The sequence below is a fragment of the Balaenoptera musculus genome, chromosome 2 (assembly GCF_009873245.2).
Source record: "Balaenoptera musculus isolate JJ_BM4_2016_0621 chromosome 2, mBalMus1.pri.v3, whole genome shotgun sequence".
NCBI classification, from domain to species: Eukaryota; Metazoa; Chordata; class Mammalia; order Artiodactyla; family Balaenopteridae; genus Balaenoptera; species Balaenoptera musculus.
Window position 1 is genome coordinate 40,847,564 of NC_045786.1, and position 22,362 is coordinate 40,869,925.

Below are 22,362 nucleotides of genomic sequence, written 5' to 3' on the forward strand. Positions count from 1 at the left end.
CATATAAACACATACCTGGCAAACACAAGCATAGGTAAATGTGCACATGTGTCGCTAAGCTGCATCTTCTTTGCCATGAGCAAAACTTAATAAAAATACATATTTATAAATGTATGTAGCTTTATATGTGCATTTATGTACAAATAAGCAACACTTCCTTGTCTTCAGCAGGAAGTAAGGATGCCCCGAGTCTGGTTCCCGTGAAGCAGTACTACCCTACCTTGATCTGGCAGCTTCTCCATATTTTCTCTTTGTCAAAGACCCATAGGTCCGCGTGACTTTCATTTCCCAGATGTTCTCCAATGGAAACACAAAGGTTCAAATAGTGAGCAACTTACCGCTGGAGGTGGTGGTCCAGAGACTCCTCCTCAGCATTCAGTAGAGCTGCTGCACAGGTCAGGAGCTGACGGCTGCAGCTTACAGATTTGAGTTCCAAGATGAGGAGGCCCAAGCAGAACATAGACCCCATCTCCTCCAGTTCACTGGTACCAAACTGTAGACCCTGTCAGTTAAACAAAGCACTCAACAGTGAGTATAGGATGGAAACCGAGTGAAGACAATCTGAGATTAAGAGGAAGGACACCTGGACATAGGCTTATCACAGAAATTAAGAATTAATAGTATTTATCAGTCACTGCCCAATGTGTTTTGCTGTGGGATTTGTGGCTTAGTGGTTCTCAGTCTGCATTACATCAACCTTCAGGATTTCCCAGAAGTACTCCCAAGACGGCAATGACCGGGTAGGGGAACTAGAGGGCAGGAGGTGTGCGTGGAGATACAGGAGTCACTTCCCCCCACTTTAGATAAAGCAGCAGTGCTTCTATCTGTATTTTACAAAAGGGTTTCACAGCTGAAACAAAAGTTTGTAAACGATATTACTAAGAGATACCCTTTTTCTCCCATAAATTTGCCAACCAATGGAGAAGAATGAGGGAGATCTCTCACTACAAACACTAAAAACTTAAAAAAAAAACCAAAAAACTCATTCACCATTTATTTAGAAACACCTATTCAGCTGTACTAAGATAAAACATGAAAGCAAAGCCATGACATTCATGCTATGCTATTATTCACGAAGTTAACAGATAATAATAACAATGAACAAACAACTTTACTGAGCATTTACTATGTCCAGTACTGTTCTGAGCCCTTTTACATGCATTAACTCAGTGAATCCTTAACAAAGTCCTACGAGGTAGATACTGTTACTGTATCCATTCCACAGAGAAGGGGATTTAGACCCATAGAACTGATACTTTATCCATGTCCTCCCAGCTAGTACATAATAGAGCCTCATAAATCACTTCTGACTTAACTACTCAACAAAGTGCTTTATGTAGGCTAGGAGGAACTCTATTACATGGTGAGGTAGAAAGTGCATGGTTTTTGAAGTTAGATAAAAATTGGATTTGAATCCTGATTTTACTATTTTCTGACTGTGTGATCTTAGATATATGAACATTCGCCTTGATTTTCTCATTCATAAAAGGGATTATAATTCTTCCCTACATATACTTAGACAAGTCATGATAGGAATATTTCAAAGTCCCCCAATATTGATCAGTAATAGCTCAATTTTTCTTTCCTTCATCCTATAAAGATATTTAATATGACAGAATGCAATGTGGTCCTGAGGTCTTCATGTTTATAAAGTACATTTGACTTAAATGAAAAAGAATCAATTGTTGAATATTATATTTTAAAAAATAGATTTTCCATCCAAAGAATAGTGATCAAGAAGACAGGGATGTGATAGTAAAAATTTCAGAAGATTGGCCAAAAGTATCCCAAGGCAAAAAAAATTCCAAGCTCGGAAATTGTAAGCGTCACAAAAGAATTTCTAGGTAAAAGGATAAAGAAATGTGTAAAGTACTCAAGTTTATTTTATTTTATTTTTTTAATTTATTTTTTGTTTTTTTAACATCTTTATTAGAGTATAATTGCTTTACAATGGTGTGTTAGTTTCTGCTTTATAACAAAGTGAATCAGCTATACATATACATATATCCCCATATCTCCTCCCTCTTGCGTCTCCCTCCCACCCTCCCTATCCCACCCCTCTAGGTGGTCACAAAGCACCGAGCTGATCTCCTTGTGCTATGCGGCTGCTTCCCACTAGCTATCTATTTTACATTTGGTAGTGTATATATGTCCATGCCACTCTCTCACTTTGTCCCAGCTTGTTTTAGCTGTTTAAAAATGTGATTTGCTGAATATTTGGACACCTGTTTTCCTGAAGAAAGGAAACATTACTTCAGAGTTAAGGGAAGTCTGTTGTTCCATAAACAATGGCAGTGGGAGGGGAAAGAAGTGTTCAACAAGTTATTTTCCTTAGGTCAATGGAAAAGATCACTTTTTTACAGAGAGAGAAAAATCTCAATCTCTTTCCATGTGCCACAGCTCTGAGGGCTGATACTTTTCCTCTGTGCATTTTCCTGGCTGCTTTTCTTCATTCTGGAAGGGCTGTCTTGGTCACACCCTCCTCCTCAGTCAGAAGGAGGAGGCCTCCTCTTACATGTGTTACCCCAGCATCCAGCTGAACAGACAACAGGCCAAAAGAAGGAAGAGTCCTGGGGGAAATAAATCTCATAGCATGCACCATATTGCCAGGTCAGGGGCAATTTCTTCATACAAGTCAACTTCTGTACAACAGCAGACAAAATGATAGCGTTTTCATAATGCAAAAATAGTCCATATCTCCGATATTGGTCCATTTATTTCAGCCAATGGTTGGTATTATAAAATGACTATTCCAGAAGGCCTTGAATAAAGGAACTTATACCATTTATTGGCTGTGGGGTCTTGGGTAACACTTATTCTATTTCACCCGCTACTATGAATTTCACTTGAGTACTCTATACTTTTTACTCTCACACAGTATCAAAAACATTTGTTTATCCAAACGGCCTCCTCTTACCTCCCACACCCAGCCTGGAGTGAAATCCTCAAAGGCAAGGACTGAGCAGTGTCTGTTTTTGTTACATCCCTGGCATGGAATACATAGCCTGTCATATGGCATGTCGTCCATATATTAAAAATGGATAAGTAATGGTTATAAATGGGTGGATATAGAAAGGCATGGATGGAGTGTCTCTTGGATACTTATTGTATTTGTTAAGTGAAACTTCATTTCTCGGAGTAACGAATAGAGGAATGCCTTTAAATTATGTTCTCTCATTGTTAAATGTCATGAGCATTTTTTAAATTCTCATTTTATTTTTGCTCCAGGAGATGCATTCACTCCCTGGATATGTTTGGGGAAACAGGTGGATAAAATTTAAAAATTCTGTTATATACTTTGGTCAGTTACCATGTACTCACAGCAGCAAATTTATAAATAAATCTGGCTTTGGGTTAGTTTAAAAGTGCATCTTAATAAAACAGAGACCCAATTTTCCTCTCCCCCAGCTTAGCTGTGTTAATTCGGATTTGCTTTTCACAGCCAATGACAGAAAGCCTGACTATAGTGGCTTAAACATAAATAGAGCTTTATTTTTTGCGTATCATAAGTTTTATGAAGTTCGTGGCATTATTTCAGTGTCTTAACAAAATCAGGGTCACTTTATCTGCCATTCTCCTGGCTTTCTCAACATGACTACAATATGGCTGCTGTAGCTCCAGCCAGCACATCATCATTCAAGGAAGGAGAAAGAGAAAGTGGGGGGGAGGAGGTGACAGCATACTCTTGCTTACACTTTATTGGCCAGAACTGTGTATTATAATAAAGCAAACTCCAGCTTTACAATGGTCTGGTAACTGAACATTTTAGTTTGTTCATCCTCTTTAATAAAGACATGTAAGACAGAAGAGTGTTAGAAACAAGCGTTGGGTGAGCCAACAATGTCTGTCATATCAATATTCAGTTACCAATGCTGCCAGAAAGTATAGGCGCCTATCTTTTCATCACACTGGTAAGCAAAACTCACTAGCACAATTCTTTATATATATATATATATATATATATATATATATATATATATATATATATATATATATACACACACACACACACACATTAAATTTTCTTGATAAACTATCCCAAAATAAGTCAAATTCATAAGTACATTTGAACCCAAAATTGCCTACCAACCTCATCCTCACTTAATTTTTAAATATTAATATGGGAAGAATATTTGTGTTATTACAGAAAATTACTTATTTTAATATTTATGTTATTGCAGAAAATTACATATTGGTAAGACATACACAGAATCCATAAAAAATAAGTTTATGAAGCATGAATACTGATAACTGGTGAGCAAAAGAGGAAAAATAATTAAAAAACAAACATGGAAAAATACTCTATCTTATTACCTAAATAAAAATGCCTCTTACACCCAGCAAATTGGTAGATATATATATTCAGATTTGTAATATTTAGTGCTGACTCATGATAAAAGCTGGCACATATCAAAATACATTGACTATGTGATATGATAATATCACTTCTGGGAACTTTTCCTAAGGAACTGATTCTAAATAAAAGTGAAGCCATATGTACAAAATGTATATTATATGAAGGTTATATATAATAATTAAAATTTGAGAGAAATAAAAGTCTAAATATCTAATAAGGAAAAAATGACTAAGGAAATTATAATGGAATAAATTTTATGGCATATAATGAAGTCACTAAAATGATAATTATAACAACAATTTAACAATATGGAATATGTTTATGATCTAATGATAGGTGTGAAAAGCAAGATCCAAAGCACATAATGATGTGATTTCTGGTGAAGATTTAGAAATGAAAATTCCTCATGCTCTCTTTGGCAGCACATATACTAAAATTGGAACAATACAGAGAAGATTAGCATGGTCCCTGCACAAGGATGACATGCAAATATGTGAAGCATTCCATATTTTATTTTACCAGGGGAAGGGATAGATTGGGAGTTTGGGATTGACATGCACACACTGCCATATTTAAAATAGATAATCAACAAGGACCTACTGCATAGCACAGGGAACTTTGCTCAGTATTATGTTACAGCCTAAATGGGAAAAGAATTTGAAAAAGAACAGATCCATGAATATGTATAACTGAATCACTTTGCTGTACACCTGAAACTAACACAACATTGTTAATCAGCTACACTCCAATATAAAACAAAAAGTTTTTAAAAAGCCATTAAAAAAAATAACCCTCACATACACTTTCAGACACCATTGCTATGATTTGCCAATATTACACAAACATTTGGGGGAGGGGGCTCTATAATATCAATAAAACATCCATGTAAGAAATACTTTTTAAAGTTATTGCTCCCTAGAAAAATGTTTAAAAAGCTATATGTAGTATGCCAATAAACTATTGTAATTCCATTTAGCGGTTGTAAGATCTTCTCTTTATCTTTTATATTCTGAAGTATATTTAGATTTATTTCTTTTACGTGTAATTCAGTGACACTAAAGATTGGTGTCTTTCATTAGTTCTAGAAAAGTGTCACCCATTATCTCTTGGAATAATTTATCACCCCCATTCCCTATCTCCTCAATAACTCTTAGCTCTACTTTCATATTTTTATTTCTTTCTATCACTGTGATTCTGAATATTTTATATAAATATTCCACTTTAATAATTCTCTCTCCAGCTTCATTGAACCGTCTCTTTAACTCATCCATCTCAAAAACTGTCTCTAAAACACTAAAAACACAGTTATTTATATTCTCTACCTGATTATTCTTGAATATAGTCTTTGCGTGCATCATTTGTTGGTTTGATTTTTCTGTTTAATGTCAATAATGTAGGCTTGTTTGCTCAAATATTTTATGATTTTTCAAAAATTCTAAATTTATATTTCTTTTCATTCAAAGAAAGTCTTTGTGGATTGATTTTAATGTTCTTGCCTCCAGAAAGAACTTGTGTTTTCCTCCCCTGGGCACCTGGGGACAACAAATCAAGGACCATTATAGGCTGAAGCTTTGGCTTGAGGCCTTTTGGGCTACACTGTACCCTTGAAATATGACTCCAAATCTGCTTGAAGGAGGGTTTGTGTTGAGAAATTATGAATGAAGACTTTTCCATTTTTTTCCTGCTCTACCCAAAGCAATGGCCAAGACAGTCAGGCCAACCCACTTTCTTGCTTCACAGATTGTGGTTTCACTAGTTTACTGACTGCAAATGTCATTTTTGGAGGTCCTGGCTTTGTGTGGTTAAGTCTTCAGTTAGTCCTCACATCTTGCATGGGACTCTCTTTGTGTCCCAAAACCCAAGTTATAAGTGGATAGGGATTAATATCTGCCCCAAAGACCTACAACAACGTCTGGCAAAGCCTATCTTTTTAACAAAACTAGGCTTCATTGAACACCCTCTATAAACATACACAGAGGGAAGATGTTACACCTATGTAGAAATACTGCAGTTAAAAAGGGTGGCACTCAAAGGACACCAAACAAGTATGTTTACTGCCAGAAATGAGAAAAATCTGGGACATTTCTTGTTTATATTCTTGGAAAGAATCAAGAGTATATTGCATTGGTGAAAGTGTAGCAAAAGGCATGATGAGAGAATAAGAGCACAGAAGAGATTGTAATATTGAGATGGAAAGTACAATTTCTAAGTTAAAAGCCATTGGAAAGAGTTAACAAACTGTGTGATGCAGAAAATAAAATTCATTTTATATAGGACAGCTTTGAGAAATTTTCCAATATCTCAAGGGAAAACTAGATAAACAAGACAAGTTAAATACATAAATAAGAACTGTAGAACAGATTCAGGGAAAGTGATCTTGGACTTTCAGACTAGGTAGTATGGGAATCATAACAGAAGTCAAGAAAAAGAAAAAGAGGGAAAAAAGCATGAAGAAAAAGAAGAAAGAAATTCCTTACATTAAAAAAAAAATCTGAGTCTGCAGATCAAACAAGCTCATCAAATACATGTGTTATAATTAATGAAAAGGAACAAAAAAAGTATAAAGATCCCTATAAATAATCAAAAGTGAATAGTAAAATTTGCTCACACCACTAAATACCAAAGACATTGAAGCAACAACATACAGAATTGAGGAGAAAATACTGTGCCTGAAAAATGTTGTTTATGTGTGAGGGCCTCAGGAAGATAAACCCAAGGAAGAGAAAGAATTAAACACAGACCACACATTGAGAAGGAAAATTTCAGAATTTCTTTTAAAATATTGTTGTAACCCTATTATTTACAATAACCAATACATGGAAACAACCTAAGTATCTATCAATGAACAAATTGATAAAGAAAATGTGATATAGATATAGGTATAGATATAGATAGATATATTAGGATAGTAGTCAACCATAAAATAGAAGGAAATCCTGACATTTGCAACAACATGGATAGACCTTGAGTGCATTACGCTAAGTGAAATAAATCAGGGAAAGACAAATACTGTATGATTTTACTTATATGTGGAATCTGAAAAAACAAACATTGATACAGAGAACAGATTGGTGGTTGCTAGAGGCGGGCGGGTGGAAGGTGGGCAAAATAGGTGAAGGTGGTCAAAAGTTACAAACTTACAACTGTAAAATAAGTCCTGGGGATGTAATGTGCAGCATAGTGACTATAGTTAATAATACGGTATCGTATATTTGAAAGTTGCTAAGGTAGTAAATCTTAAAGGTTCTCATCACAAAAAAAGTTGTAACTATGTGTGGTGATGAATATTAACAAAACATGATGATCATTTCTCAATACATACATTTATCAGATCACTATGTTGTACAGCTGAAACTAATATAATTTTATATGCCAATTATAACTCAATAAAAAGTGGGAAAATATTAGCATAACCCTAAAACCAAAAAACTGATCATTATAGCACATAAATAAAGCAGCAAGCCAAGTAATTAATTATACAGCATGGTCTAGAGAGTATTTTTCTAAGAATGACATGGGGTTGGTTTTATTAGGAAATCTACTAACATAAATGTTAACACATAGAGATCAAAAGGCAGAAGAGAAAAGAGAACAACAACAACAACAAAAAAACCCAGGACCTTCTGTATGCATCCATTTCTGATACAAGTCTTAGTATATGAGCCCACAAGGGCACTTACTAAACCTGAGAGGGCAGCATGGCATGGTAGGTGTAAACACAGGCCTGGAGCCCAGATTGCTAGGGTCTCAATCCCAGTGCTGTGCTAACTGTATGGCCATCGGGGAAATCATTTGACCTATCAGTGCCTCAATTGTCTTATCTGTAGAATGGGAATAATAATAATAATAATACCACTATCTATCTCATGGAGCTGCTGAGATAATTCAGTGAGTTAACATATATAAAAATTTAATTTAGTACGTGGTCCATTTCACATTATACAAGTATTTATTATTATCAATATTAATAGCAAATGCCTATATAAAACCAAAAGTCAAAATTATACTTGGCATACCCAATCCTTACTAAAACTATGGTATACTCTCACTACTGTTATTTACCATTATTTGGCAGGTTCCAAACAATTCAATAAGATAAGAAAAGATGAGTCATACATATGGAAAGAAGGAATCACATTATCATTATTTGAAAACTGATTATGTACTAAAACAAACCAAAGGAATCAACTGAAACAGAAAATCTATTAGATATAAGGCAAGAATTGAGTAAGTAGACAGGTAACAAATTAAATATACAAAAATCAATTTTCTTTCTATGAACCAGCAAAATAAATTAAGTATAATAAAAATTCCATTCACAATAGCAACACAACTCTAAAATATCTAGGAATGGAATTAATAATAAATACTCTAAGGGTTATATGATAAATCCCAGGACTTTACCAAGAGATAACAGGTAAAATTTAAATAAATGAAGAAATATGCTGAATTCTGGGACAGCAGAGACCAATAGCATGCAATACAATTCTCCTCATATCAGTCTGTAAAAGCATAGAAATCAAAACAGCAGTGGGGATTTTCAGACTTGGCAAACTAAATCCACTTTAGAAGAATACGTGGCAAAAGTATCCCAGAATAATTTTGGAATGAAGAGTAAAAATAATAATGAGGGTTTTCCTTTACAAATAGGCAAAAGATCTTACACATTTACAATAATTTGCTGTTATGGTATTGATGCAAAATATGGCAGCAGATCAAGGGAAGAATACAGAAAGCACCAAAACCCTGGAATATGTGAAAGTTTGCATATGATAAAAGCGCCTTTCAATTCACCAGGAAATGGATTATGATGGAGCTAAAACAAAAACAACTAGTTAATATTTGAGGTAAAACTCTTAACACAAATACAAAATTATTTAATTTTGATTAAAGGGATAAATATTTAAAAGTCAAGCAATAATAAAGAATAAAATAAAGATTTATACGTTCTATCATCTCCAAACCAGGAGGTCTTTCAATGCATATCCCCAAAGAAGAAATCATAAAGGAAAATATTAGTGAGTGGATAAATAAAATATAAATATATCTAAATTGCCTAAAATACTACAAATGAAACAACAAACTAAACATAATTTTAATAAAGGGACAAATAACCTCACTTGATATAAAGTGCAAATTACTATAACAATAAAATATCATGATTTGCTTCTCAATTCAGGTTTAGCCTTGATCACTAAATTGTACTGATCTGCTGGTCCACAGCTGTAAAAAGGCACTAATCATAGTCTGTTACCAATGGAAGTACATATAGTTGCAGTATTTCCAAAGGACAATTTGAAAATATATTTCAAAAGCCTTAAGAATGTTTAAGTTCTTGGAGTTCATTCAAATTCCAGAAATCATTATTAAGAAAATAATCGTAAGAAGAACAACAAGAAAGTCCTAAATGTGCACCAGTATATTACTAGTCAAATAAGCTTGAGTATATTCACATCATGGAGTATTAATATTATGATGTGCTTTGAAGAGACAACACCATGGGGATAATTTCACAATAGAGTATTTTTTTAAGTATATGTGGAATGCTTTAATTTCTTTTTTTTAAATTTTTTATTTTATATTAGAGTATAGTTGATTTACAATGTTGTGTTAGTCTCAGGTGTACAGCAAAGTGAATCAGTTATACATATACATATATCTATTCTTTTCCAGATTCTTTTCCCATATAGGTTACTGTATTACAGAGTATTGAGTAGAGTTCCCTGTGCTATAAGGTAGGTCCTTGTTGATTACCTATGTTAAATATAGTAGTGTGTATATGTTAATCCCAACCTCCTAATTTATCCCTCCTCTCACAACCTTTCCCCTTTGTTAAGCACAAATTTGTTCTCTAAGTTTGTGAGTCTGTTTCTGTTTTGTAAATAAGTTCATTTGTATCATTTTTTAAGATTCCACACATAAGTGATATCATAGGACATCCATATTTCACTGTCTGACTTACTTCACTTAGTATGATAAACTCTAGGTCCATCCATGTTGCTGCAAATGGCATTATTTAATTCAATATAGTATTACAAGCTATAAATCCACTACAGTGTGGTATATCCATTGTGATCCTAATTTTATTTAAAAATTTTTAAACAATTTACATGTACAAAAATGTTAAAAGTAGTTAGAAATGCATGATGATGAGGGTACCTACTTTAATTTTTTTCCTTGTTCGTTTTCCTTACTTTATTTTTAGTCATAAAAATAAGTTATTGCTTTTTCACTCATATTTCCTTAAGCAATGCACCTAAGCCTGGAAAGAATAGTATATCTGAATGAATATTATTTTATATGTGATTTTAAATTTATAAGTAAAATTAAAATTCATTTTAATAATTCCTTAGTTAAGTTAAAATTAAATCAAATATTTGAATTTAAATATTTAATCAGGACAAAAGACAAAGAATAAAGCTGGTTAGTCACATTGACTTTCTTGAGTACCTGCTTCTTCCTTCACACACATTACCTGGTATCCTCTAGATTCTCCTTATTTCCTTTGGGTCACTGAGCCTGTGCCTATTTTCATTTTGGGGTTAAACATCTTAAGGTCTAGTAAAAATATAGCAACAAGAAATCTACTCCCTTGGTACTGTCCCCAGAAACATTATCAGAATCTTTACAAACTGCCAGCGTGAGCTGAGAGACAGTGACTTTTAGAGTTTTAAATGAGTTTGGAGAGGTTGTGAGATGAATTAAGTTTGTACATCCTTTGTCCTGACATGCACCCAGCAGAGAAGTTAAAACTGAGCCAATCCAGCCATGCAGATCTGTGAACTCTAATAGATGGCAGAGAAGAAAGCGAGAAAGCTGGTGGAAGGGGCTCCTCGGCTTCCTTGCTTATCGACCCCATCAGATGGACTCTAATGCTTTCACACTGAAGACCAAATCAATCGCGAAGCATGTTGATGTCTCTGCCAGACTCCATCTGATGGGCTCCTGTGTACAAAGCCCCTCTGTATCCATCCTTTCAGCCCCGGCTTCCTAATCCATTACTGACAATTGTTTCCTTAGTAACTGCAAAAAGGCCCTATATTCATGGAAACAGCAGGGCTGAAGGTGTGGGCTGGATTTCAAATGTGTCCTTTATTTCCATGCTGGACCTTCCCTGGGTCTTTTATTGGTAAATGTGTGCTTAAGCCATGAATGACACAACAGACAGCTAAGTCCTCTGTGATTGCCTTTCCATGTCTTTCTGGACCACGCATATGAGAGTAAATATGAATCAGAGACTGTATCTTAGACAGCCTAGAATTTGAGCAGAGAGGAATCTTAGAAAGCTGAACTCTGTTTTATAGATGCATAAACTGACAATGCCTTATACAAAGTTATGTAGCTAAGTGCCAGTAGAAACGGGCTTACAATAAATGTTCCCCTGACACTAATCAAATGTCCATGTCAACACACAAGGCTTCAAACTTTAGATTCCTGTTTAGTAAAAGATTTGGAGTTCATCTTTTCTTAGAGGTTATGTGCCTCCATAAGTCTTACCTTTCAGCAGGAACAAGCTCAAGCCCAATCTTAAGCAATTAGGTTGTCACCTTCCTTCTCTATTTCCACCCACTGTCCCTGGCACTCATCTTCCCTGGCCCTTTGATCCCTTAGCTCTGCCCTTGGTTCCTGAAACCTGCCCTAGCCCACCTTATGATGAGTAGCTGGAGCAATCTCTCTAGCCCTGGGTCCCTAGAGGTGCTCTGAGATCTAGTTTTGAACTTTCCTTCTAGTGTCACAGATTGGCGGGGAGTGGGGGAGAAGGTCCCCTGCCTCTGTCTAAGAGTTCTATACAATATTTTGAGAAATTTGTCTGAAAAAGACAATGACCAATCAGAACAGATGCTGATCATAGCAATGGAGCAGAGTTCTGCTTTGCCAGGTTTGTATCCTGTGGTTTCTGAATCTTGATATGGTCCTGGAGGAATATGGAAAAGGAGTGAGGGAGAACAGGATAGTGAAGGGGTGGGTGGGAGTTTCACTTGGAGGGCATAAGCCGTGGCTATTAACGCACAGATGTGACAGTATTTCAATTCCCTACACAGTCGAATACCAATCCTAACCCTTATCCAGGTCTCCAGGCTCCACACCAGTCCGTCCAAGTATACCCAGTCTCCCTGTCTGGTGAGGAGGATGGGACACAAACCAAAACTATTTTCAAAAGGTGAAATAGCATTAAGCTGAAGCTGCAGCCCCCAATTTTCCATGAATATAGCTTCTCCCAGGAGAGTGGCCCACCAGACATGCCTTCACTAGTCACGTTGGATGGCCAGTGGCTTTGGGAGGGTAAGAGCACCATAACAATATTCAAGTCCAGCACTTCTCAAAGCATGGTCCCCAGATTGGTGTTTGCCTGTGAAATGTTTGTGAACACTTATCCGTGATGAAATAAGAGACCTGAGACTGAATATAAATCAATCATGTGACTAAGTACACATGTTAAGTTCATCTGATTGTTTTTTTTTCCAAGGAAGGGAGCATTGTGATTGTGTTTATTTATATTCTGGTACAAGTTTCCTATATCTTTGCAGCAACCGAGGAATCAACAGTTCAGGGACCAGATAGTTTGTGTAGTACTGCTCCAGAATAAACTCCCCAACAAGGCCTCGGCTTTGAACAATGCAAAAAGAATATTTTGGGAGTCAACTCTCTGGGATCTGAATCTCAATTCTGCCACTACTTATCCCAATGACCATGTTCAAGTTATGTAACCTCTTTGAATTCAAGGTCTTCTTCCTTAAAATGGGAAAATATTATATATCACTTAAGTGTTTCTATGAAGATTAAATGAAATATAATGTGCACATGTACTATACAGATGCACAGAGTAGATGCTCCATAAATGCGAATTTCAGGCATTTTTTTCTACATGCACTATTATACACACGGGCCTAGAAATCTGTATAAATCACGTTTATACATAACATATAAATGTATGTATGTCCTTAAAACCTAAAAATAGAGTTACCATATGATCCAGTGATCCCACTCCTGGACATATATCTGGAGGAAACTCTATTTTGAAAAGATACATGCACCCCAGTGTTCTTGGAAGAACTATTTACAATAGCCAAGACATTGGAAGCTACCTAAATGTCCATTGACAGGTGACTGAATAAAGAAGATGTGAGATATATATATATATATAGATAGATAGATATAGATATATATATATATATATATATAATGGAATATTACTCAGTCACAAAAAAGAATGTAATATTGCCATTTGCAGCAACATGAATGGACCTAGAGATTGTCATACTAAGTGAAGGAAGTCAGAAAGAGAAAGACAAATACCATGTGATATCACTTATATATAGAATTTTTTTAAATGATACAAGTGAACTTACTTACAAAACAGAAATAGGCTCACAGAAATAGAAAACAAACTTGTAGTTACCACAGGGGAAAAGTGGAGAAAGGATAAATTAGGAGTTTGGGATTAACAGATACATACTACTATATATAAAATAGATAACCAACAAGGGCCTACTGCATAGGTAGGTATAGTATACTGAACTATAGTCATTATCTTGTAATAATCTATGAGGGAAAAGAATCTGAAAAACAATTTTAAATATATATATATATATATACACACACACACACACACACACACACACATATATATATATATAAAGTGATTTAGTTATATATAACTGAATCACTTTGCTGTACACCTGAAAATAACACAACATTGTAAATCAACTATACTTTAATTTTTAAAAATGTATGTATGTGTGCATATATAAATACCACTCATCTTTGATCAATTTTCATTCTCTTTCTTCTTTATTTTTCTTCCAATTTAACCTGGTCAATTTGATGTGGATAAAACACAAAGAGGCAAAGTATTGAGCACTGGCATTCAAGAGAAGCTAGAGCTTTTATCCATCGATATAAGTAAAGTTTTGAATGAACTGAGAGAGAAGAATCATATTCCTGGTGTACAGAAACACCTCAGAGATATTGCGGGTCCAGTTCCAGACCACTGCAATAAAGTGAATATCGAGATAAAGTGAATCATACAAATTATTTTGTTTCCCAGTGCATATAAAAGTTATGTTTACACTATAGTGTTGTCTATCATGTGTTTTGGAGGAGGTAAAATTTCTTCCTTACCCTTCTGGAGTTCTTTTGGCTGGTCTAATGATTAAATTGACACAGACATACCAACAGGAGGAAAAAAAAAAATGTTTGTATGCACAGAGGGCTCATGAAAATGGGACCCCTGAAAGTGACCAAAACGGGCTGTTTATGTATCATTTTTATACAAAGAAACAATTATTTGTGAAGATTTAGGAAAACAAAGGGGCTTGTACTTGGAGTATCAGACTAATCAAGACGTAACAAAGTTTGTTTACACAGTTTCCTTAGCCTTGAATTCCCGAAATCTGGAGATAAGGATGCTTTCTATACTCCTGGTATAGGGAAAATACCTTCACATGGGAGATTTATTTCCTGCTTTTAGGGAGAAAGATGGGGATCAGAGTGTTTTTTAATATCTTTTTACCTCCACAGGGTGTTTCCCAAGTTACTTTAATTCAAAATAATCAATATGCCATTGAGTCATATTTTGGGGTGGCCTTCCCTGGGCCCCAACAGAGTGCAATGGCATTATGTCTTTAAAAAAACCAATGTGGAGAGCCTCCCATCAAGCCTCTTAGATAGCCTCAACCACCAGAGGGCAGACAGCAGAAGCAAGAAAAACTACAATCCTGCAGCCTGTGAACCAAAAACCACAGTTACAGAAAGATAGACAAGATGAAAAGGCAGAGGGCTATGTACCAGATGAAGGAACAAGAAAAAACCCCAGAAAAACAACTAAATGAAGTGGAGATAGGCAACCTTCCAGAAAAAGAATTCAGAATAATGATAGTGAAGATGATCCAGGACCTCGGAATAAGAATGGAGGCAAAGATTGAGAAGATGCAAGAAATGATTAACAAAGACCTAGAAGAACTAAAGAACAAACAAACAGAGATGACCAATACAATAACTGAAATGAAAACTACACTAGAAGGAATCAATAGCAGAATAACTGAGGCAGAAGAACGGATAAGTGACCTGGAAGACAGAATGGTGGAATTCACTGCTGCGGAACAGACTAAAGAAAAAAGAATGAAAAGAAATGAAGACAGCTTAAGAGACCTCTGGGACAACATTAAACGCAACAACATTCGCATTATAAGGGTCCCAGAAGGTGAAGAGAGAGAGAAAGGGCCAGAGAAAATATTTGAAGAGATTATAGTCGAAAACTTCCCTAACATGGGAAAGGAAATAGCCACCCAAGTCCAGGAAGCACAGAGAGTCCCATACAGGATAAACCCAAGGAGAAACATGCCGAGACACATAGTAATCAAAGCGGCAAAAATTAAAGACAAAGAAAAATTATTGAAAGCAGCAAGGGAAAAACGACAAATAACATACAAGGGAGCTCCCATAAGGTTAACAGCTGATTTCTCAGCAGAAACTCTGCAAGACAGAAGGGAGTGGCATGATATACTTAAAGTGATGAAAGGGAAGAACCTACAACCAAGATTACTCTACCCGGCAAGGATCTCATTTAGATTTGATGGAGAAATCCAAAGCTTTACAGACAAGCAAAAGCTAAGAGAATTCAGCACCACCAAACCAGCTCTACAACAAATGCTAAAGGAACTTCTCTAAGTGGGAAACACAAGAGAAGAAAAGGACCTACAAAAACAAACCCAAAACAATTAAGAAAATGGTCATATGAGCATACATATCGATAATTACCTTAAACGTGAATGGATTAAATGCCCCAACCAAAAGACATAGACTGGCTGAATGGATACAAAAACAAGACCCATATATATGCTGTCTACAAGAGACCCACTTTAGACCTAGGGACACATACAGACTGAAAGTGAGGGGATGGAAAAAGATATTCCATGCAAATGGAAATCAAAAGAAAGCTGGAGTAGCTATACTCATATCAGATAAAATAGACTTTAAAATAAAGAATGTTACAAGAGACAAGGAAGGACACTACATAATGATCAAGGGATCAATCCAAGAAGAAGATATAACAATTATAAATATATATGCACCCAACATAGGAGCACCTCAATACATAAGGCAACTGCTAACAGCTATAAAAGAGGAAATTGACAGTAACACAATCATAGTGGGGGACTTTAACACCTCACTTACACCAATGGACAGATCATCCAAAATGAAAATAAATAAGGAAACAGAAGCATTAAATGACACAATAGACCAGATAGATTTAATTGATATATATAAGACATTCCATCCAAAAACAGCAGATTACATGTTCTTCTCAAGTGCGCACGGAACATTCTCCAGGATAGATCACATCTTGGGTCACAAATCAAGTCTCAGTAAATTTAAGAAAATTGGAATCATATCAAGCATCTTTTCTGACCACAACACTATGAGATTAGAAATGAATTACAGGGAAAAAAACGTAAAAAAGACAAACACATGGAGGCTAAACAATACGTTACTAAATAACCAAGAGATCACTGAAGAAATCAAAGAGGAAATAAAAAAATACCTAGAGACAAATGACAATGAAAACACGATGACCCAAAACCTGTGGGATGCAGCAAAAGCAGTTCTAAGAGGGAAGTTTATAGCTATACAAGCCTACCTAAAGAAACAAGAAAAATCTCAAGTAAACAATCTAAACTTACACCTAAAGAAACTAGAGAAAGAAGAACAAACAAAACCCAAAGTTAGCAGAAGGAAAAAAAACCAATGTGCATACCTTAATTTAAAAATACTTTATGCTAGAGAAATGCAAATCAAAACTACAGTGAGGTATCACCTCGCACCGGTTAGAATGGGCATCATCAGAAAATCTACCAAAAACAAATGCTGGAGAGGGTGTGGAGAAAAGGCAACCCTCTTGCACTGTTGGTGGGAATGTAAATTGATACAACCACTATGGAGAACAGTACGGAGGTTCCTTAAAAAACTAAAAATAGAGTTACCAAATGACCCAGCCATCACACTACTGGGCATATACCCAGAGAAAACCATAATTCAAAAAGACACATGAGCCCCAATGTTCATTGCAGCACTATTTACAATAGCCAGGTCATGGAAGCAACCTAAATGCCCATCAACAGACGAATGGATAAAGATGTGATACCCATATACAATGGAATATTACTCAGCCATAAAAAGGAAAGAAATTGGGACACTTGTAGAGACGTGGGTGGACCTAGAGACTGTCATGCAGAGTGAAGTAAGTCAGAAAGAGAAAAACAAATATCGTATATTAACGCATATATGTGGAATCTCAAAAAATGGTACAGATGAACCGATTGGCAAGGCAGAAATAGAGACACAGATGTAGAGAACAAACATATGGACACCAAGAGAGGAAAGCAGGGGTTGAGGGGGGGGGTGGTGGAATGAATTGGGAGGTTGGGACTGACATGTATGCACTGATATGTATAAAATAGATAACAAGTAAGAACCTGCTGTATAAAATAGATACATAAATAAAATAAAATTCAAAAAAAAAATTTTATGCTAAAAAATGCTAACCATCATCTGATCCTTCAGTGAGTCTTTTTGCCATAGTAACATCAAAGATCTCTGATCACAGGGATAACAAATATAATAATGAAAAAGTTTGAAATATTTTGAGAATTACCAAAATGTGACATAGACACACAAAGTGAGTAAATGCTGTTGGGAAAATGGCACTGATAAACTTACTTAACACAGGGTTGCCACAAACCTTCAATTTGTAAACAACACAATATTAGCAAAGTGCCATAAAATGAAATATGCTAGTATACAATTCTGATACAAAGTGGAAGTTGAAGAAAGAAATTCAGAGCTTGAGCAGAAAAAGAGAGTAATCATCCCCAAAAAAGCTTCATTTGACAAATCAAGCACACTAATCAGAAAGTGACCTGGAACAACGTGACAGTCTGGGGGACCATAGTGAATTCTTGGGGAACCCTACACCCTGATGAGACCTTAGCACCTTCACCATTCTTAACACCATCTCCCAGAACCCTAAACCACAGTTTATGTGGGGACCGTCTACTTGTTCCAACCAAGAGTTTTCTAACTGGGTTTCACTGAACAATAGGGATCCAGGGACAGTTGATTATTCCCCTCAATTTGCATGCAAATTTGTGTGTTTGGGCGGGTGGGGGGATCTTTTAGGAGGTGCTGTTGGCTTCATGAAGAATTATAGGGTTTTCCGAAGGTTGGCAACTGGGTTTGGTCAGCATTCATCATCACCAAATAATTAGCAGAGTCAGCTGTCCACTCACAACTGTAATGGAAATTTATTTAACTCTCACTAAGTACGTGATGCTGTGCTGGGAGTCACGAAGAAAGAGGTATGATCCCACCTCAACGGTGACTTATGTGACTGCCACCTCCAAAAGACCACCTCCATTTCTATATCTCTAGCAGAGAGTATGACACAAGGTATCATTTTAGAGTGCAGGGTGGGCATTCAGAAGATCATCAAAAGAGTTCAAAGAAGATGTCAACCCTCAAGGATCTTACAGCCTACTAGAAAAGGCACAACTTATAGTAATGAGAAACATTTTGAATGTTCAGAGGAAAAAATAACTGCTCTGGCTTTGGCTGGACTTTGTGTGCCCCTGTACAGCATTTTAAAGGTGGTCTAACAAAACAAGTGTAGCAACATAAGCAGCTAAATGCACAGTTTTACACTTTCCCAGCCCCATGCATTTATGTTACCTGCTTGGCTCCTGTAACACTCAAGTTCTGAGCAATTCTAGTCACTAACACTCCTTCTTTGATATTTTTCTATTATTCCCCTTCAAGTTTTGCTTGACTGAATACTTCAGGAGAGACAGAATAGGGAGAAAACCAATATAAGCAGGAAGAGGGGCTAATATCCATTAGGGCCTGAAGATTTATGTGCGGCTAGAAGTTGATGTTATGATCCAAAAGATATCATATGACCAAAAGTAATATAACAACTTAATATTCAATTCAGCAAATGAAGCCTGACCAAATGCAGAGAAAAATCATCATTTAGGGCTTAAAAGAAATGAGGTTGCTGTGTAAAACTCTCATATTGAGTCAATCAGTAAATTAAGAAATAATGGTTAATTTTAGAATGTTTTAACTAAAAAATCAGTAAGAAAATTTTATTGACAGCATTGGATTATTAATACAATTAACCTTAAGGGAAAAAAAAAGATTATGTCTTCATCCTTCTAGAACTTCACTCTGTTTTTCAGCAAATGACACCCACCCAATTGTAAATATATTTGAAAAGTTGATATGTGCAAATGTTGTTTTTTAAAACATGTACATAATGAGAATGCATGGAGAGATTTGTTTCTTTGGTAAATTTATTCAAGAAAATCCTTTTTGCTGTGTGCAAAGCATTGACAGAATCCATTGTTCAAAGCTTCAAGTCTAGGCCCCAGACAGTTTGGCCTTGAATACGCCTCTTGGCCCAGAGGCAGGCAGGAAGCGCCTGATCCACTGATACTTGGAGATCTTTTTAGATGAAAATTAAGAAGCCACTCTCCTTCTATCCTGCTCACTGCCTAGAGTAGAGACTGACATTTTCTGCAGGGAATCCTCTCTTTCCTGTGGGTGTAAGTCTAAACATCTCTGGTTCTGCTCACCAGATCAAGGGAAGATGCTAAAACCACATCAATCCAAGAGCTGCTGAGCGGTGACTGCAAACGGTGTGCCTGTGGCTTTGTGATTCCCCAGGGTTTTGCGTCTGTGTAGAAAGGCCTTCAGAATCCATGAGCAGAGAAGTAATAATAAGAGCAATAAAAACAGTAACCGAGCTGAGCACGGTCAGGCTGTAATTGCCCTGGCATCAGAGCAAACAGTCCTCCCGTCGGCCCATGCGGCTTTGATACCCAACTGCTCAGGAGGGAACAGCTGGAAACCCCAGCAAGCAGGCTACATGTTAGCAGACTTTGTTCACTTCAAACGGGGAGAAATGTTTTATTTTTAATGGAACTCTTCCTGTCAGTCTTGTCTTCTTCCTTCCTGCCTCCAACCTCCTACAGCCATCTCGTTCTTGCATGAGGGGGCGTGTTCAGGTTACAGCCCGTTGATGGCAAAAGAACTGGGATGTGTCCTCAGGCAGAGAGACTTACAAGTTCAAGGTGCAGCAGCAGGTAGCAGGAGATAGGCGCGTGCTGCTGAAATTCCACAGAGAAGGCGCTGGATGCCATACTCAGGAGAGAGAACACATATTAGGCGTGTAGCTGAGGATATACCACATACACCTTCAGGACTAGATCACAGAGTCCTGGACTTCAGCAGGGTCTTATTTTAAGAAAACTAAAAGTCTCCCTGCTTCAAATCATCTCCATCAATCTGACAATTACTCAGATGCCTCTTATTAATAACTTTAAAATAATATCCATTCATACATAAAATAACACCAAGTCTTACATTGCTTATGAATGCCTCACTGCTACCTGGTCATTCAGTGGAGGTTTGGGGCTGATAGGAATGAGATACAGAGCAGGTCAAATCTGGAAAAAGAATTAGAAATCTGGAAATCTTCAGGTTTTCCTCTGAGCCTCTTGAGGGCAGGAGCTGGTAGGAGGGATTGGCAATAAACGAGGCAAGGAATTTTCTTAATTAAAAAAGAAAAATCCTGACTTCCTTCTGTCTTTATACACGTTCTCCTTTGCTTTCTGTGTAGCACAAACTGCCAACCTGTCCTGCTTGTACAAAAGGAACGTTACCGTAACCCATTCATTGAATCCACACAATAATTGGTATTACATCCCAAACGCCTTCCTCCAGATTTATTCATTGAATGTAATGAACTAGGCATATCTCATGACTTCCAGCTCTTATGCCATAGAAGTTCAAATCAGAAATATCCTGTGAAATATGTAAATAGATATTTTAATCTTTATTCAAAGGCAAGTCTTTGTCTAGTCGAGGTTGGTAGTGGATTGGAAACTCAAATGAGGCTGGGACTTGGAGAGGGAGGTACGAAGCATTGCTTCCTTCCAACTCATTTACTGCTATTTTGGGTACCTCCAGTGTTAGACGCAAGGAAAGGTCATACAGGAGAAAGATCCAGCCTCATATGGTGGGTGCAGTTACCCTCTGATGTGGAGGCCATCTGGGGGCAGATGTACACTTGCTGTTCTTTGGATTTTCCTATCAGGGGGTCTTCTCACTTTCTTGACAGATAGGTCTCCATTCCAGGTGGTTGCTTGAGAACCTGCTGCACAGTCCCTAGAGAGCATTTCCTTTCCCACATGGAGGCTGGTGTTTCTTTACCATTCCGGATGGCTCAGTTGGATGTGGCCTGAGATGGCCCTTTGCTGTCTCCCTCTTGCACAAGCCACTCATCTCTGGGCTACAGGAAACACATATGCATCCTTTGCCCAGAGAAATGATCCCAACCTAACTGGGTCTCTGACTCACCATCAAATACAGTTATTCAGCATATTGCTTTTCCTCTAGATAATGGGAATCCAACCCCAATGCACTATGGCTCCCAAACTCCAGGGGTCACATATCAGGCTATCCCAGTGGTCTCAATGAAGCTACTCCTCCAGGCTTGAGGCAGGTAAGGGGAAATGGGGTGGAGTCCACGTGATTTTATCCAGATCAACTCTCTTTCTACTCTGGCCTCTTTCTACATTCTTGATCTGGTTAACGGGGTCAAAAGTCACGGACTGGATGGTAAATATTTCCTTTGAAAATTCCTATTTTTTTCAGCCACTCTTTGTAGTACTGGGTAGTATATATACCTGGAAACTTCAGAGGTAATTTTCACACCCAGTTACACAATGGATCCACTCTAATACTTTGTATTTTCTATACAAGAGTATAGAAAGGGCTTTGCACTGATTTTCCCAGTCTCTTGCACAAACTTATTTATAAAAAATGTAGTATTTAATGATGTTGAAGACCACAGTCTCTGATCAAATGGAAGCAAGATTATGATTTTTCAGGATGACTGGACAAACAATTGCTTATCTCTATTCCTGTAGCCATTGACTAAATGA

The 22,362-nt window shown here is 36.7% G+C and overlaps 1 protein-coding gene and 1 non-coding gene across 2 annotated transcripts in view; one reads left to right on the plus strand and one right to left on the minus strand.

The window, feature by feature from the left end:
* Positions 1 to 334: 334 nt before the first annotated feature.
* Positions 335 to 22,362, minus strand: part of AGBL1 (ATP/GTP binding protein like 1) — a 503,271-nt gene continuing 481,243 nt past the window's right edge. Inside the window, 2 exon segments of the mRNA XM_036843717.1 lie at positions 335 to 521; positions 2,960 to 2,986. Of these exon segments, the coding sequence (XP_036699612.1) occupies positions 335 to 521; positions 2,960 to 2,986 (214 nt within the window).
* On the plus strand, positions 4,764 to 4,870 carry LOC118891367. Its single transcript, XR_005018951.1, has one exon. It is a non-coding gene; the product is annotated as a U6 spliceosomal RNA (small nuclear RNA).